The sequence below is a fragment of the Lepidochelys olivacea genome (assembly GCF_965140295.1).
Source record: "Lepidochelys olivacea isolate rLepOli2 genome assembly, chromosome: 10".
NCBI lineage: Eukaryota > Metazoa > Chordata > Testudines > Cheloniidae > Lepidochelys > Lepidochelys olivacea.
In genome coordinates this window covers 41,772,149-41,791,450 of record NC_140420.1, presented here as the reverse complement: position 1 = coordinate 41,791,450, position 19,302 = coordinate 41,772,149, and the positions used below count along the sequence as shown (strand labels likewise).

The window sequence follows — 19,302 nt, the reverse complement described above, 5'->3', positions numbered from 1 at the left end:
GAAATACTATCAAGACTATTAGCTAGTTTTAAGTTACCCAAATAATTGAGATGGCTGTACACGAAAACTTTGAAATACAGAAGCTGATTTCCAAGATTTTCCCCATCTCCAGTTGTGTATTGAAGTTTTTACTTTAAAAGTTTGGTCATGTTATGTACCGTTGCTATTATTTTTACCTCTTCAGCTTACCAAAGGAGGGGGGGAGGAGCTCTTGCTGAAACTAAAATCAATTAATTCTGTGCTACACTTCAGTGAGTTTTACACAGAGATCCAGAAGTTGGATATGTTGACAAGTTTACTAAAATATCCTTTAAAAAAAAAAATCAGAAGTCCTCTAAAATTTAGATTAGGCATTCAGATCTTGATTATATCTTCCTCTGCTTGGAAAGCACATGGCACATTTCAGACACTAAATCAATAATGGTGTTTTTCTTGAATGAAAGATAATAGCAAATACTACTTTACATTTTTTAAAAGAAAATTAAAACCAAGTAGAGGGATATCTAATCCTAGCTTCCCCTGAAAGTTTGTTTTATTTCTGAAAGCCATTTTATAGATTTATAGTTACTAAGGTCAGAAGGGACCATTATGATCATCTAGTCCGACCTCTTGCACAGTGCAGGCCGCAGAATCTCACCCACCCACTCCTGCAAAAAACCTCTCACCTATGTCTGAGCTATTGAAGTTCTCAAATCGTGGTTTAAAGACTTCAAGAAGCAGAGACTCCTCCAGCAAGTGACCCATGCCCCATGCTACAGAGGAAGGCGAAAAACATCCAGGGCCTCTTCCAATCTGCCCTGGAGGAAAATTCCTTCCCGACCCCAAATATGGCAATCAGATCCCACCCCATCTAACATTCCATCACAGGCCATTGCGCCTATTTACCATGAATATTTAAAGATCAATTAATTACCAAAATCATGTTATCCCATCATACCCTCTCCTCCATAAACTTATCGAGTATACTCTTAAAGCCAGATAGGTTTTTTGCCCCCACTGCTTCCCTTGGAAGGCTATTCCAAAAGCTCACTCCTCTAATGGTTAGAAACCTTCGTCTAATTTCACGTCTAAACTTCCCAATGACCAGTTTATATCCATTTGTTCTTGTGTCCACATTGAGCTTAAATAATTCCTCTCCCTCTCTGGTATTTATCTCTCTGATCTATTTATAGAGAGGGGGGAGGGATAGCTCAGCGGTTTGAGCATTGGCCTGCTAAACCCAGGGTTGTGAGTTCAATCCTTGAAGGGGCCATTTAGGGATGTGGAGCAAAAATTGGGGATTGGTCCTGCTTTGAGCAGGGGGTTGGACTAGATGACCTCCTGAGGTCCCTTCCAACCCTGATATTCTATGATTCTATATCTTCCCTCAACCTTCTTTTGATTAGGCTAAACAAGCCAAGCTCCTTGAGTCTCCTTTCATAAGACAGGTTTTCCATTCCTCAGATCATCCTAGTAGCCCTTCTCTGTACCTGTTCCAGTTTGAATTCATCCTTCTTAAACATGGGAGACCAGAACTGCACACAGTATTCCAGGTGAGGTCTCACCAGTGCCTTGTATAACGGTACTAAAACCTCCTTATCTCTACCGGAAATATCTCGCCTGATGCATCCCAAGGCCGCATTAGCTTTTTTCACGGCCATATCACATTGGTGGCTCATAGTCGTCCTATGATGAACCAATACTCCAAGGTCCTTCTCCTCCTCTGTTATGTCTAATTGATGCGTCCCCAGTTTATAACTAAAATTCTTGTTATTAATCCCTAAATGCATAACTTTACACTTCTCACTATTAAATTTCATCCGATTACTATTACTCCAGTTTACAAGGTCATCCAGATCCTCTTGAAGGATATCCCGGTCCTTCTCTAAATTGGCAATACCTCCCAGCTTTGTATCATCCGCAAACTTTATTAGCACACTCCCACTTTTTGTGCCGAGGCCAGTAATAGAAAGATAAAATAAGATTGGTCCCAAAAGGATTGATCCCTGAGGAACTCCACTGGTAATCTCCCTCCAGCCTGACAGTTCACCTTTCAGTAGGACCCGCTGTAGTCTCCCTGTTAACCAATTCCTTATCCAGCTTTCAGTTTTCATATTGATCCCCATCTTGTCCAATTTAACTAATAATTCCCCATGTGGCACGGTATCAAACACCTTACTGAAATTTAGGTAAATTAGATCCACTGTGTTTCCTTTGTCTAAAAAAATCTGTTACTTTCTCAAAGTACCATTGACCTCAATGTCCTTAACTACTTTCTCCTTCAAAATTTTTTCCAAGACTTTGCATACTACAGATGTCAAACTAACAGGCCTGTAGTTACCCGGATCACTTTTTTTTCCTTTCTTAAAAATAGGAACTATGTTAGCAATTCTCCAATCATACGGTACAACCCCTAAGTTTACAAATTCTTTAAAAATTCTTGCTAATGGGCTTGCAATTTCATGTGCCAATTCCTTTAATATTCTTGGATGAAGATAAATGGGGGGCCCAGATATAGTCCCATTAAAGTGTTCGAGTTTGGCTTCTATCTCAGATGTGGTAATATCTACCTCCATATCCTCATTCCCACTTGTTATGCTACCATTATCCCTAAGATCCTCTTCAGCCTTATTAAAGACTGAGGCAAAGTATTTGTTTAGATATTGGGCCATGCCTAGATTATCCTTAACCTCCACTCCATGCTCAGTGTTTAGTGGTCCCACGTCTTCTTTCTTTGTTTTCTTCTTATTTATATGGCTATAGAACCTTTTACTATTGGTTTTAATTCCCTTTGCAAGGTCCAACTCTACTTGACTTTTAGCCTCTCTCACTTTATCCCTACATGTTCTGACCTCAATAAGGTAGCTTTCCTTGCTGATCCCTCCCATCTTCCACTCCTTGTAGGCTTTCTGCTTTTTCTTAATCACCTCTCTGAGATGCTTGCTCATCCAGCTTGGTCTACAACTCCTGCCTATGAATTTTTTCCCCTTTCTTGGGATGCAGGCTTCCTATAGCTTCTGCGGCTTTGATTTAAAGTAATCCCAGGCCTCCTCTGCCTTTAGATCCATAATCCACTTCCCTAACTAATTTCCTTAATTTTTGAAAGTCAGCCCTTTTGAAATCAAAAACCCTAGTCGCAGATTTATTTTTGTTAATCCTTCCGTTCAGTTTGAACTGAATTATCTCATGATCACTTGAACCAAGATTGTCCCCTACAACCATTTCTTCTATGAGGTCCTCACTACTCACCAAAACCAAATCTAAAATGGCATCCCCTCTAGTCGGTTCAGCAACTACTTGATGAAGGAATCCATCAGCTATCGCATCTAGGAAAATCTGAGCCCTATTATTATTACTAGCACTCATCCTCCCGTCTATATCTGGGAAGTTAAAGTCTCCCATGATAACGCAGTTTCCATTAGTATTTACTTCATTAAAAACATTAAAGAGGGCTCTATCCATATCCAAATTAGATCCCGGCGGTCTATAGCACACCCCAAGCACTATCTCAGGGGAGGCTCTCGTAGTTTTCTTCCCCAATGTAATTTTTGCCCAGACAGACTCTGTCTTATCCATTCCATCGCTTATTTCTTTACATTCTACCTCATCATTGATATACGATGCTACTCCACCACCTTTACCTTTATTTCTGTCTTTCCTAAACAGCACATACCCTTCAATACCTGTACTCCAGTCATGACTACTATTCCACCATGTTTCTGCTATCCCTATAATATCTGGTTTCACTTCCTGCACCAGTAGCTCTAGTTCCTCCATTTTGTTACGTAGGCTCCTCGTATTGGTATACCAACATCTTAATTTTTGCTGTTTGGCCTCGGTCACATTCTGTTCCTTATTAGGCACGGTCATTCTACAACCAGTATAACCTACTAGACTGGTATCCACGCTACCCTTCCTCCTTATCTACACATTCTCCCACCCACGGCTGTATCCTTTCTTACTTCGTTTTCTTCCCTCTCAATGCTAAAATCCGGCGTGGAGATTACCTGGACATCTCCCAGCCATCTCCCCCAAATTCCTAGTTTAAAGCTCTCTTAATCAGTTGTGCCAGCCTCCATCCTAGAAGTCTATTTCCTTCCCTACTCAGATGAAGTCCATTCCGAGAGAACTGTCCTCTGTCCATGAATGCCTCTCAGTGGCCATACATCCCAAAGCCCTCCTTATAGCACCATTGCCTAAGCCATCTGTTGATGGTCATAATCTTGTCACACCTTTGTTGCCTCTCTCTAGGAACAGGCAGAATCCCACTAAAGATCACCTGAGCCTCAATTTCCTTAAGCGTCTTCCCCAGCCTAGCATAGTGTCCCTTAATACTTTCCAGCGAGAACCTAGCTGTATCATTTGTTCCTACATGATGGATAATTAGGGGATTCTTTCCTGCTCCCTTTAGGATCCTTTTCAACTCAGGTCTACATCCCGTATCTTAGCACCTGGAAGACGGCACACCCTTCTATTCTCTGGATCAGCTCTGATTACAGGCCTGTCTATTCTTCTCAGCAAAGAGTCCCCGATCACATAGACCTGCCTTTTCCTGGTGACGGTGCTATTCTCCAGTCTATCCCCTGTCCCCTCTGGCTGCAAGTTCTTTCCATTCCTACTTTCCCTTGTAATCCTCTTCAACCCATCCTGTATCCTCCTGGGGCTCATATTTGGTGTAGTCTCCATTGGCTCTTCCCCTTTTCCTATAGGGCTAGCCGCTCTTCTCTTCTTCCTTGCCCTTCCACTTTCAGTGACTACCTGCTGAGCCCCTTCTTCATTTTCCAACTCTGCAAACCTGTTCTTGAGCTCTGTTTCTCCTTCACTAGCCCGTCTTTTCCTCTGCCTGGTTCTTTTAGTCACATGCTTCCACTGACCACTTTCCTCACCCAGTCTCCCCTCAGAATTCCTCAGTCCTGCTTCCATCTGCAAGTCTGAGCTTTTCCCTGCAGATACCTCATGTCTTTGCTCCGTAATCTGCTCGAACCCCTTTCTAAACTCAACCAGACTTTCCGCCTGCATCTCCAAACCTCGGATCTTTTCCTCCATCGGCTCTATCAGACAGCATTTCAGGTAGACAAAACTCTTACCAGGTACTCCCCCCCAGGATTATATACATACCGCAGCTTCCACATCCAGTCATCTTCATTGTGTCTTCCACTACATGAGTCACTCCCACTGCTGCCTCTGTATCTGTCATAGCCTTCCCACCTAAATCCTGTTAATCTGGGAAACACAAACCACACCAAACCACCACCACCCACAGCAAAAACAAACCCGAAACAAGTACCACAAGACGAACTCCCCTTACGAACGCCCACTGAAACTCCCCTGTTTGCTAGCTCCTGTGCCACTACAGCTGTCTGTGCCACTGCCTGACTGGCTGGCTGGCTACCTTTATAGGACCCTCCTCAGAGAAGCCCCGCCCCCTAATCAGTGCTCAGCTTCTCTCCCAGCACAAAGCCCCTACAATCCTCTTCTCCTCCAACAGAACTCCCACTGAAACTCATAGAATATCAGGGTTGGAAGGGACCTCAGGAGGTCATCTAGTCCAACCCCCTGCTCAAAGCAGGACCAATCCCCAATTAAATCATCCCAGCCAGGGCTTTGTCAAGCCTGACCTTAAATACCTCTAAGGAAGGAGATTCCACCACCTGCCTAGGTAACGCATTCCAGTGTTTCACCACCCTCCTAGTGAAAAAGTTTTTCCTAATATCCAACCTAAACCTGCCCCACTGCAACTTGAGACCATTACTCCTTGTCCTGTCCTCTTCTACCACCGAGAATAGTCTAGAACCATCCTCTTTGGAACCACCTCTCAGGTAGTTGAAAGCAGCTATCAAATCCCCCCTCATTCTTCTCTTCTGCAGACTAAACAATCCCAGTTCCCTCAGCCTCTCCTCATAAGTCATGTGTTCCAGACCCCTAATCATTTTTGTTGCCCTTCGCTGGACTCTTTCCAATTTATCCACATCCTTCTTGCGGTGTGGGGCCCAAAACTGGACACAGTATTCCAGATGAGGCCTCACCAATGTCGAATAGAGGGGGACGATCACGTCCCTCAATCTGCTCGCTATGCCCCTGCTTATACATCCCAAAATGCCGTTGGCCTTCTTGGCAACAAGGGCACACTGTTGACTCATATCCAGCTTCTCGTCCACTGTCACCCCTAGGTCCTTTTCCGCAGAACTGCTGCCTAGCCATTCGGTCCCTAGTCTGTAGCGGTGCATTGGGTTCTTCTGTCCTAAGTGCAGGACCCTGCACTTATCCTTATTGAACCTCATCAGATTTCTTTTGGCCCAATACTCCAATTTGTCTAGGTCCCTCTGTATCCTATCCCTGCCCTCCAGCGTATCTACCACTCCTCCCAGTTTAGTATCATCCGCAAATTTGCTGAGAGTGCAATCCACACCATCCTCCAGATCATTTATGAAGATATTGAACAAAACCGGCCCCAGGACCGACCCCTGGGGCCCTCCACTTGACACCTGCTGCCAACTAGACATGGAGCCATTGATCACTACCCGTTGAGCCCGACAATCTAGCCAACGTTCTACCCACCTTATAGTGCATTCATCCAGCCCATACTTCTTTAACTTGCTGACAAGAATACTGTGGGAGACCGTGTCAAATGCTTTGCTAAAGTCAAGAAACAATACATCCACTGTTTTCCCTTGATCCACAGAACCAGTAATCTCATCACAGAAGGCGATTAGATTAGTCAGGCATGACCTTCCCTTGGTGAATCCATGCTGGCTGTTCCTGATCACTTTCCTCTCATGTAAGTGCTTCAGGATTTATTCTTTGAGGACCTGCTCCATGATTTTTCCAGGGACTGAGGTGAGGCTGACTGGCCTGTAGTTCCCAGGATCCTCCTTCTTCCCTTTTTTAAAGATTGGCACTACATTAGCCTTTTTCCAGTCATCTGGGACTTCCCCCATTCACCACGAGTTTTCAAAGATAATGGCCAATGGCTCTGCAATCACAGCCGCCAATTCCTTTAACACTCTCGGATGCAACGCGTCCGGCCCCATGGACTTGTGCATGTCCAGCTTTTCTAAATAGTCCCTAACCACCTCTTTCTCCACAGAGGGCTGGCCATCTACTCCCCATGCTGTGATGCCCACCGCCGCAGTCTGGGAGCTGACCTTGTTAGTGAAGACAGAGTCAAAAAAGCATTGGGTACATTAGCTTTTTCCACATCCTCTGTCACTAGGTTGCGTCCCTCATTCAGTAAGGGGCCCACACTTTCCTTGGCTTTCTTTTTGTTGCCAACATACCTGAAGAAACCCTTCTTGTTACTCTTGACATCTCTTGCTAACTGCAGCTCCAGGTGCGATTTGGCCCTCCTGATTTCATTCCTACATGCCCGAGCCATATTTTTATACTCTTCCCTGGTCATATGTCCAATCTTCCACTTCTTGTAAGCTTCTTTTTTATGTTTAAGATGCGCTAGGATTTCACCGTTAAGCCAAGCTGGTCGCCTGCCATATTTACTATTCTTTCGACACATCAGGATGGTTTGTCCCTGTAACTTCAACAGGGATTCCTTGAAATACAGCCAGCTCTCCTGGACTCCTTTCCCCTTCACGTTAGTCCCCCAGGGGATCCTACCCATCCATTCCCTGAGGGAGTCAAAGTCTGCTTTCCTGAAGTCCAGGGTCCGTATCCTGCTGCTTACCTTTCTTCCCTGTGTCAGGATCCTGAACTCAACCAACTCATGGTCACTGCCTCCCAAATTCCCATCCACTTTTGCTTCCCCCACTAATTCTTCCTGGTTTGTGTGTAAACTCCCCTGTTTACAGCTCTGTTTGCTAGCTCTTGAGCCGCTACAGCTGTCTTGACTGTCACTATGGTGACCTATTACCTTCATCTCTTCTTCTGGAGAAAAAAAATTTTTAACCCTGTTTTTTCTAAACACATCACTTCAGTATATGAAGTGGAGTGTTGCTTATTAACTATATCCTGGGCTAATAAACATTTCAGACCCCCACTGGCACCCAAACCATGGCCCCGCTCCCCTCTCACTCGTCCTTATGGACAGTAAAAAGTGGGAGGACCATGGTCTTCCCCCTGTTCAGGTGCCCCTGCTTCAGACTCCAAGTTATTTTATCCAAGGATAGGATTGATACCTCACAAATAGGAAGTGCATTCAAGTTATATAAATATTTACATGAATGAGAGTGAAGGAAACTTTAAAACACTGCGCAAACAGAATTATGAACAAACTTGTAATTGTCATTCATATTACAGCTTCTTATCGTTTACCCAAGGCACAAAACTCTTCTGGTTATTAACTATCCCCCAAAATTACATAGTCTGTTAGTTACCACCACCTATAAAATGGAAAAGTATTCTTATATAAAAATTATCGTGCAATGTGTTCTTTAAGATAGTTGTAGGAAGCAATGTTCCTTTATACACTTTATTTTAACTGAAACTCTATTGGTGACTAAGCACAATATACATGATCAGACTATTTAAAAATCCTTACAGGGTACACTCTGCACTTGAATAGCACACTTAGCTGTGCATCGGACCTGAAGTTTGTGCTCACATCCATCCTTAGCTAAATTGTTGCTGCCTTCCTTCTACATAAAGAAAATAAATGTCTACAACAAAAATAAATCAATGGTGAACAGAAATTCAATTATAAGCACCGATGTTATAACTTTTGTATAATTCAGATCCACATATACACAGCAAGGGAACAGTAGCTCATCAGAGCTGGAGTGTATTTGAATATTTTACAGTGCCCCCAAAAGACCATAAAGATATTATTTGTCTCTTGTGAAAATCCCCCAAAAGGAGTTCAAATTAAAATGTCATTTCTGATTTTGTCCAATATAGGTAAATTCTCCCATTAAAAATATGCCTTGCATCTCCATGAGTTACTTCTGAACTGGGAGGAGTTGATCAAATTCCTCTATCAGCTCAATAAACTAGAAGAAAAATCCCACAAGCTTTTCATGGTACAACGGATAAAGAGAGTTAAAAATCTGAACCATCACTTTGACATTTTTCCATTTAAAAAGCATTAGAACAGGGTTATTTACTTGCAGTGCCTTTAAATCACATAATATAATAGCTGTGTCTTAAAATAATGTGCCTGTAATAATATGCCAGATTGTTCGGTGAGCTACATAAATTTAGAGGACTTCTCATTTAACTTCCAAGTATTTGACTACCTAGTAAAGATGAATGAGTAACAGCCGTGTTAGTCTGTATTCGCAAAAAGAAAAGGAGTACTTGTGGCACCTTAGAGACTAACCAATTTATTTGAGCATAAGCTGAAGTGAGCTGTAGCTCAGTTCATCGGATGCATACTGTGGAAAATACAGAAGATGTTCTTATACATACAAACCATGAAAAAATGGGTGTTTACCACTACAAAAGGTTTTCTCTCCCCCCACCCCACTCTCCTGCTGGTAATAGCTTATCTAAAGTGATCACTCTCCTTACAATGTGTATGATAATCAAGCTGGGCCATTTGCAGTAGTACAGTCTACTGATCTGGTCATTAAAGAAAAAGATAGGATAAATATGATATTGGCTTAGTGATGTGGAGCTCTATTCAGAAACATCCAGGATCAACTAAGCATTGTCCATCTAAATGAGACTTGTTCATGTTTGGTATCTTAAGCCCATTTTCGGTTTTAAAATTTCAAGATCAGCATAAAAGTCTGAATAATTTGCACATCACAAGCTTTTGCATCCTGCATGCTGTTAAGTATATAGATCAGCCCTTAAGGCATGCTAGCTCACTTGAAGGACATGCATGACAGATACTTGAATCCTTTTTTGGCCTGCATTTTCAAAATGATTTACAGAATTATATCTAGTAGTTGCAGTTTCCAGTCTATTGTGTGATGTGACTGCTATCAAGGCGGATGCTATCAAACTCACCTTAGAAATTATACAGTATCCATCTGGTGAGGGGGTTTTATAAGATATTGTTTTAATATTTAGAAACAAGTTCTCCATTCATTATATAAGTAAAAGGTAACATTATGTGAGACTCTGTTACCATTGTATGTATTGTTGGCTATTCCATGAGTGCAAAGTGATCCAGAACCTCATGGAACTGAGGGCATTGTTTGTGGGGGAGTGGATTGAGTGAGGCTGGTTTTCACTAATAAGTGCTTCCAAAGACAGATCTCAAAAAGTGATTACAACAGCCTTCCATTTACATAGCATCTTTCAACCTGAAGGATCCCAATGTGCTTTCTAAGCTCTAGTGGTCCCTCACACTCTAGTAGGGAGGATTTCCAATAAAACCTTACTACTGGCTGACTGCAAGTAACAGTCTTATAGGGGAGAGCTCCAGCTCCCTGTGTGGGGTGAGGCACAACAGTCCTTAACCCACAGCCACCTAGCTGGGGAAGACAGTAATTAACAGCCTATAATTAACAGAAAGCTCTGGCCCTCTGGGCAAGGCAGAGCCGCAATCAGTCTTAAGCCGTCAGCCACCTGGCTGGGGCAGACAACACACAGGGCCTTCTGGCCTAGGAGCGAATAGGCTGCTACCCAAAGGGTGGGGGCTCGCAGCAGGGGGTAGGGGAACCCAGGCCCACCCAACTTCACTGGGTCCCTGCCCAGGGCCTTAACAGTGGCAGAGTGCTCCACCACTGGGTCAGTGGGGAATCCAGACACAGCAGAACTGGACTAGAGTCTGGTCCCCCTGGACTATTTCCTACCAGAGTCTGAGTGTAGGGTCCCATGGTCCAAAAAAATCCCCTGTCTCCTCATGGTATTCAGCCACTGGTATCCCCTGGCGGTCCTCATCTGCATCCCCTGATGGCGGGACTGGGCTAGGCTTGGCTCTTGTAGGAGCATTTGCTCCATAGAAGAGACCTCCACTCTCCTGTAGCTCAGCAGCAACTGAGGTCCAGGGCTCTCCTCTACTTCCTGTCCCGCCCTGGTACTTCCGGTGAGTGGGGTGGGGTGGATTTGGCTCTGCCCACCCAGGGGAGGGAAGTCAGTCTGTCTCACTACATAAGCTTAAACAGCTGTACATTGCATTTGATCCACCACTGAAGTGCAGCTGTCTCTGGGGTGGAAGGCAACAACTGCTTAACTATGCATATTCACACTAAACTGTGGGTTCAAGAGAGTCTGAAATGAACAATAACTTAATAAATTGAAACTGTAAGGAAAATTTAGAAATGGAAAATTTAATTGCCATGTAATAATAATACCAAAGTCAGAATTTGGCTTGGATTCCATAGCTAATACCTCTGCTCCTCTCTGTAGTGACGTTGGATTTTTAGTAGCCAGAAGTGGTTAGAACTTGGTTTGTATCCTCTAAAAGATTCTACATTCCTTCGGTCATTATTAAACCAATACCCCAGGGAGGGCCCTTAATTGTACCCTGGGACATTGGTTTAATAATGACCAAAAGAATGTGCTTCTTACTTCCCCAGAAATACTTACAGCAGCCTGCTTTATTTTTTGGCAATCTCTGATTCAAGTAATTGCCCAAGCCCCACCAGGCTTAGATGGTGAGAGCTCTGATTAGTCTTTGATAGTCTGGCTGCAGGCAGAGTGCTACTTCTCAGGAAATCACGTTTGCAGCCATGGACACTAATAGTTAAACATTCATGGCCTTTATGTTGGCCAGTGTTGCATTAGAAATGCAGTGAACCACCAACTTTCCAAAAATGTTAAAGCGATAAATTGAAGTGGAATGTGCCTTAATATTTCAGCATCAACTTATGGCAGACTGAAAATTCTCCCTTTAAGATGCAGATAGATAGTGGCATGTGCAAAAGTAAAGGCTTCTTCCTTACATTTCCTGGTTCCATATTTGCACTGGGAAACAGCTTTGACTATTTGACAAAACATTTCCGGTGTAGCTCCTGTCACGGAGTCCCTGGGCGATGCTCTGGAACTGTTCCCCATGAAGCCAGACAGGACTCCGGGGAAGTCTCCTCTCTGGGAGCAGACTGTCTTCAGGACACAAAGCTCACACAGCTTTCACCTTCCTGGGTCTGACCTCTGAGCATTCAGCATCCTCTGCCCCTCCGTGCACTTCCCACAGCGAGTCCGCTCAGGCGGGGCTCCTGGGGAAGCCAGAGGGTCCTGCACCCCAACTTCGCAGTCAGATGTGACTCTCAGACAGCCAGTAAAACAAAGGTTTATTAAACATGGTCTAAAACAGAGCTTGTAGGTGCAGAGAACAGGACCCCTCAGCTGGGTCCATTTTGGGGGGCAGTGAGCCAGACAACCACGTCTGCCCTTCACTCCATGTCCCAGCCAGCCCCAAACTGAAACTCCCTCCAGCCCCTCCTCCTCTGGGCTTTGTTCCTTTCCCAGGCCAGGAGGTCACCTGATTCCTTTTTTCTCCAACCCTTTAGCTCTCACCTTGTAGGGGGGAAGGGCCCAGGCCATCAGTGGCCAGGAAACAGGGTGTCGACCATTCTCTGTGTCCAGACTCCTGCACACACCTGCCCTCTAGGGCTCTGCAGTGATCATACACCCTTATCCCACCACCTAGATACTTAAGAACTGCATAGGGGAAACTGAGGCACCCCCACACTATTCAGAGGAAACATTAAGAACAGTCCCATTTCATCACAGCTCCTTTGGAGTAAATGAAGAGGAAATTAATAGGCAGCAGGTTTAAAACAAAACAGAAGGAAGCATTTCTTCACACAACACACAGTCAACCTGTGGAACTCTCTGCCAATCAGTGGTTATTAGCCAGGACGGGCAGGGATGGTGTCCCTAGCCTCTGTTTTCCAGGAGCTGGGAATGGGTGATGGGATGGATCACTTGATGATTACCTGTTCTGTTCATTCCTTCTGAAGCACCTGGCTTTGGCCACTGTTGAAAGACAGGATACTGGGCTAGATGGACCTTTGGTCTGACCCAGTATGGCCGTTCTTATACAGCAAGGAGAAATTTAAAAAACCTTGTGTTTATAGTTGGTGCAGTGATCCAGTAACTATCACTATTTTGTTTTGGCTACAATAAATACAAATTTAATTAAAAACAAATTTGTTTGGTGGGATGCACACTCAAATTAATTTCTCTCTTTGGCTTTAAACAGAATGAATGCCGCATGTTTCGTATTCAGTTTGGTGGAGATTCAAAAGAGCAGGCGCTGGAACACTGCTATAGTTGTGTGCAGAAACTTGCAGACTATGTAACAGTTCAGGTAACAGATGAGCCAAGCCAAGAGCTGCACCAAGGGCATAGTCAGCTGGCTAACCGTGAAAGTCAAGTGAAGGACTCCGAACAAAATACATCGATGCTGCATGGAGTAAGCCAGAAGAGTGTGTGTGTGAAACTAAGAAATATAATGGTTGCCTAATTTAAGTGCCATGTCCATACTCCTTCAAGCCAGTGGTTTTCAACCTTTTTTCATTTGAGGACCCCTACAAATTTCAAATGGAGGTGCGAACCTCTTTGGAAATCTTAGACATAGTTTGCGGACCCCCAGATGTCCGTGGACCACAGGATGAAAACCACTGCTTTAGGATGTGTAGTCTAATAAGAATATGGTCCTTGTGTGGTTGTTGGGTATAAGACATCACTATTTTAATCCTGTTGTTTAATAGTACAAATTTTTGAAAAGAGGCATTTCATCTATGCATTTGTCCAGAAACAAAACTATGCTATCTGCTAATGTAGTATCTTATTGACAAGCAGACCAATATTAAGATAAACCCTTTATTATGAACAAGAACTATGTATAGCAATGAGGTAACAAACTTCCTACTACTCTGTAGCTGCAGCCTGTGACTCCTGTATCCTGGGCTTCTTTGTTTCTGCCCAGCAGGAAGTATGTCACATTGCACTTTTTGATACTGTCTCACATGACCTTCTCATAAATAAACTAGGGAAATATAGCCTAGATGAACCTACTACAAGGTGGGTGCACTACTGGTTGGGAAAGCATTCTCAGAGTAGTTATTAATGGTTCTGTAGTGAGGTCTTCGACATTGGGGAGGCCTCATCTGGAGTACTGTGTCCAGTTTTGGGCCCCACACTACAAGAAGGATGTGGAAAAATTGGAAAGAGTCCAGCGGAGGGCAACAAAAATGATTAGTGGACTGGAACACATGACTTCTGAGGAGAGGCTGAGGGAACTAGGATTGTTTAGTCTGCAGAAGAGAAGAATGAGGGGGGATTTGATAGCTGCTTTCAACTACCTGAAAGGGGGTTCCTAAGAGGATGGATCTAGACTGTTCTCAGTGGTAGTTGATGACAGAACAAGGAGTAATGGTCTCAAGTTGCAGTGGGGAAGGTTTAGATTGGATATTAGGAAAAACTTTTTCACTAGGAGGGTGGTGAAATACTGGAATGCTTTACCTAGGCAGGTGGTGGAATCTCCTTCCTTAGAGGTTTTTAAGGTCAGGCTTGACAAAGCCCTGGCTGGGATGATTTAGTTGGGGATTGGTCCTGCTTTGAGCAAGGGGTTGAACTAGATGACCTCCTGAGGTCCCTTCCAACCCTGATATTCTATGCTTCTATGCCTTATTGGAAAAATCTGGGAGGTGGGTAGGCACAAGCATGCCCACTTCTAAAGGCCCTTCACCCAGCCTAGCGGGAGGGACCACTGGACCTGGGTTCCAACTGATTATTTGGGACAACTAATGAGAAAACAGGGGTCGGAGTGATGGTCATAGGTTCAAAACAAGGGTACCGGATGGGGACACCAAGCAGAGGACCCCGGACAGCTCCCACTGCTCCTCAAAGGGAGCCAGCGGATGCTGCCCAAAGAACTTTGCCCGGAGGCGTGAGACAATTGACCCTACAATTGCAGAGCATCCCCTCATCCAGCATCCAGCTCCGGGTATTAAAGATGGCAACCTTTGTGAGGACCAGGAGGAGGTTAATGAGGAGATCTTGTGACTTTGTGGGGCCACAGACAGGGTGTGCGAAAATGAATAAGTGCAGGGAAAAGTGCAGCCAGAACCTCAGCAAGAGGTTCTGGAGGAGCTGGAAGAGGGGCTGCAACCTGGCGCATTCAAGATCGGTGTGCGCCAGGTTCTCCCTCACGCCGTAGAACGGGAAGGCCTCAGGAATGGGTGTGAACTGCGCCAGCTACACACCTGTGCTCATGGATCCGTAAAGGAGCCACCAACCGATGTGCCCAGCAGGCCGTGGGACCAGGGTGGAATAGATACTGGCCCACCTGGGCTCCTCACCCTCTACAGATGATAAGTAGTCCTGCCATTTGGTGTCGGAGCGGGAGACAAGGGTGAGGAAATGCAACATGTGGAGCACGAGCATGTATAGGGCGTGGTTCGGAAGTGAATCAGATGCAGGGCATGCAGCTGTCTCGAAGTATGGGAGTGGGGAGGCTGGGGGAGGTTCATGGAACAGGGGCCCGATAAAAAGGTCCGGAGGGCCTGGGGTGAGGATGGACAGGGAGCCTTAACTTAAGGCCCGCCCCAGGAAGATGAGAGAAGTGGGTGACAAGGTAGCCCCCACCTCCTGGAGTACGCACAGGGAGGTTGGAAGGGTGAAGAGCCCCATACGCCGACCAAGCACCCGGGACCTCCCAGTCCCCCCATCATAGTGCAGGAGGTCTCTGACCCTGTTGATTTCTGCCAGGACCAAACTCTGGCGCATCAAGGGAGACTCCGTCACATGCACATGTAGATCAGGGTTGTGTAGCAGAGGCTCCGCAAGGAGGTCTGCCCCCTCGGTGGCCACAATGGACCTGGTCGCCAAAAAGAGCTTCCAGGTCTGGAGGAGGTCCTGGTAGAAGGTCGGCAGCTTGGAGAGGTCTCACGGAAGACCCCTGCCAGTCTTATTGGAGCCGTTGGAGGCGGCGGAGGAAGGCATGTGCCAACGTGCTCCATGCCAGTCTACCTGTACCATAAAGGAGTCTCTGCAAGGCCTGGAGGCGGAAGACAGACCTGGCTGCGAAGGCAGACCATGCCCTGCCCTCCCTCCTCCAGGGGAAGACTCAAGACCCCTGCAGAGACCCAGTGCAGTCCTGGCCAGAAAAACTCCAGGACTGTCCTCTGGAGCCTGGCCAGGATCCCCAGGGCCAGGCTCAGGGTGTTGAGCCGGTGCCAGAGCATGGACAGGACTAGCTGGTTCAGCACCAGCACTCTCCCTCACAGGGAGAGACACTGGAGCAGTCCTGTCCATCTCTGCAGCCGCTCACCCACCCTAGGCTCCAAATCCTGCTAGTTCTCTAGTGGAGAAGGATGCGTGGCGGAAAGAAAAACACCAAGATAGAGCACCAGATGGCTTGAAGCGTGGGTGAGAGGGAACTCGCCTGCCACCCGTCCCCAACCACCAGGCCAGAGCTTTTGACCCAGTTGACCAGAGCAGAGGAGGCCACTGAGTAGATGGCCTGGCAGGCCTCGACCCGCACCAGGTCACCTGGGTCCTGGACCATGAGGAGCACGTCGTCAGCGTACACCAACAGGACCAGCCGCAGCTCCAGCTCCCGAAGCACCAACCCCATCAAACTCCGGTGGAGGAGACAGAGGAAGGGCTCGATCGCCAGAGCGTACAGCTGGCCAGGGAGGGGGTCTGTAGCGAGGCGGTGTGGTTCCCTGCCACCCCGGGGAGGGACGAGCCCCTCCGGACACTAAAGGGGCAGAGCCAGTGACTCCTGCGCCCACCCCCCAGAGGTCAATGCGCAGGACAGGAAGTATAAAAGCCCAACCCCAGAGCTCACTGGAGGAGCAGCCACCAGAGAGGCCAGTTGCCTGCAGCCTAGCTCCCGGTTGGGAGACCCCAGCAACAGGCGGCAGACCCAAAGACTCACCCACCTGACCAATGCCTGCCCCTCGCCAGTTACCCAGAGGAGCTGCCAAGCCTACCCCTCGCCAGTTACCCTGAGGAGCCCATGGTACTTGACCCCCCCAGAGGACACCGTCCGGACCCAGGTACCCCTAGAGGGGGAGTTAGGAATTAACCCGGGGGCATCCAACCCTAGTCTGGCTGTATCACTGCCAGAGCCTATGTCAGTGTGTTGCAGCCAGGATCCCCACGACTCAGCAGCAGGCCTTCTGCTAGGATGCAGTGGAGTGGGTGGGCCTACTTCCCCCCCTGCCACCCAACTTGTGGGTGGCAGTCTCCCCCTCTCCCTGGCCCCTCTGAGCTAAGAGCCTGGGCTTGTTGTTTACCTGCTTTTGCTCAGCTTCTGCCTGAGGACCTGAGCCCTTGACTCGCTATTGCCGCCAACCACGGGCTGGTACAAATAACTGTCTGTGTTTGACTTTATTGCTCCATGGTGAGAGACTCCCACAACCAGGCTAATACACCGTCAAGAACTGAAAGGACGTAGCAAGGCAGGGTGGTCTCCCCCCACCCCGGAGAGGGACGAGCCCTGGCCAAACCTCTCCACATGTGAAGAATGTGGGCAGCAGTCCCCTGATCCCTGTGAGAAGGGGTTTTAGGAGGAACGTGCCCAGGATGGCCATGGATATGGACAAGCTCATTAAGTTCCTGGCTAAGAGCCAGCAGCAGCAAGCGGCAGCCCAGCAACAGCAGCTGGTCCAGCAGTTAGGGGCACAACAGCAACAGCTGATTTTGGAGCTGGGACACCAGAACCAGGACCACCAGCAACAATGCCTGCAGCAGTTGGCAACTCTGCTCCCCTGTCCTGCAGAACCCCAGCCAGGAGACACAGTTGGGCTGTCCAGTGTAGCCCGCCGATCCAGTTGACCAAGATGGGCCCCAACAATGAACCCAAGGCCTCCCTTGTGATCTTTGAGAGGGTGGCATTAGTCGTGGGGTGGGTCCAAGACCAGTGGGCCACCCTCCTGGCCCCGTATCTGCCCAGGACCACCACACACTGTGTACTGCAGACTATCGATGGAGGAGGCACAGAGTACAACCGGGTAAAGGCAGCAATTCTAGATGCCTTGGACGTCAGCCCGGAAACCTTCTGGCAGCGGTTCTGGAGTCTGACCTTCCCTACGGATGCGCGACCTTGGTTGGTGGCCCAAAAGCTGAGGGAGGCATGCAAGCAATGGCTACAGCCCAAGAGGCGAACACCAGACGAGCTCACTGAGCAAGTTATTATGGAACAATTTGTCCACATGCTCCCACCGCAAGGAAGGGCCTGCGTCCTCCGCCATTGGCCTGCGACACTGGCCGCCGCCGTCACTCTGATGGAGGATTTCCTCGCAGCTAAAGCCCTGTGGGGACTAGTGATTTGAGCCCACACACCAGGGCCCGAGCGCCCTAACCTAAAGAAGAAGGGGAGCTCCCGGACCGAACTACGAAACCCTTCACGGGGCCAGGAGCCCCGCTATAGCAGTCTGGAGGTGCCGGTTCGACAAGCCCCAGCGACTGCTGAACCAGGGGTCAGGAGGACCAATCGAAGCCCCCCAAGGGGCCCTGTGGGAACATCTGCCCAGCCTGGGCATCCAGAGCTCGGACCCTGTTTCTTCTGTGGGAAATACGGACACCTGCAGCGTGACTTCACCAAGATGGACTGCAACTCCGGTCACGTTTGTGCAGGAGAAACCCACGCCTGACGGCCACACCCCACCAAGATTACAGTGCCAGTAGTTGTTGGGGATTGCCCGACCCTGGCCCTGATTGATTCAGGATGCGGCCAGATGCTCATTTGCCAAAATTTAGGCCTTCCAGCTGACCTGCACCTGGGGATGATTCGACTGCAATTCATCCACGATGATGTCTGGCCCTACCCCAGTGCCCAAATCCAGCTAACCATTGACGGGGTCATGCGGCTGATGGTGGTCGGCCTGGCTCCTCAACTAGCCTACCCGGTGATCCTGGGACTTGATTGGTCCTAGTGACCAGAGGTCTTTCACTCAAGTGCTGAGAAAGGCCCTGAGGTCACCCTAGCACCTGGAGGGGGCTGCCCCGAGACCTGCTCCAAGGAGCCGGAGGAACCAGACCCCAACGGACAGGGAGGAGAGCCTAAGGACCCCCCGGCGGGGCCCACCGTCGAACCCATGCTTAGCACCGACTTTTGCCAGGACCAAAGGGAGGACCCCACCCTCAGTCAAGCATATGAACAGCTAGCAGCCGTCGATGGGACTCTGATCGATCAGTCCCAGACAAAGTGGTGGCCCCATTTCGAGTTTCGCTGCAACCACCTCTTTTAGGCAGAATGAGACCCTCACACCGGAGAGCTCCAGACCCAACTTCTTGTGCCTTAATGTCACCGACGAGCTGTAATGAAACTCGCCCACAGCATCCCAGCCGCAGGGCACTTGGGCCATGAAAAGACCCTCACCCGAATTTTGACGAGGTTCTTCTGGCCCGGTGTACACCAGGAGGTGAGAAACTATTCTAGTTCCTGTCCAGAATGCCAGCTAGCCTGCTCCGCCATGGACGCCCAAGGTCCCATTGATTCCCATGCCCATTGTAGAAAAG

The 19,302-nt window shown here is 47.6% G+C and overlaps 1 protein-coding gene across 1 annotated transcript in view; it reads left to right on the top strand.

Annotated features, from left to right (window-relative positions):
* The window catches only part of REC114 (REC114 meiotic recombination protein), a gene marked incomplete at its 5' end in the record, with an annotated part of 155,332 nt that overhangs the window by 110,117 nt on the left and 25,913 nt on the right, over positions 1 to 19,302 (top strand). Inside the window, one exon of the mRNA XM_084640355.1 lies at positions 13,028 to 13,240. Coding sequence (XP_084496481.1) covers positions 13,028 to 13,240 — 213 coding nt within the window. The remainder of the gene's footprint in view (positions 1 to 13,027; positions 13,241 to 19,302) is intronic.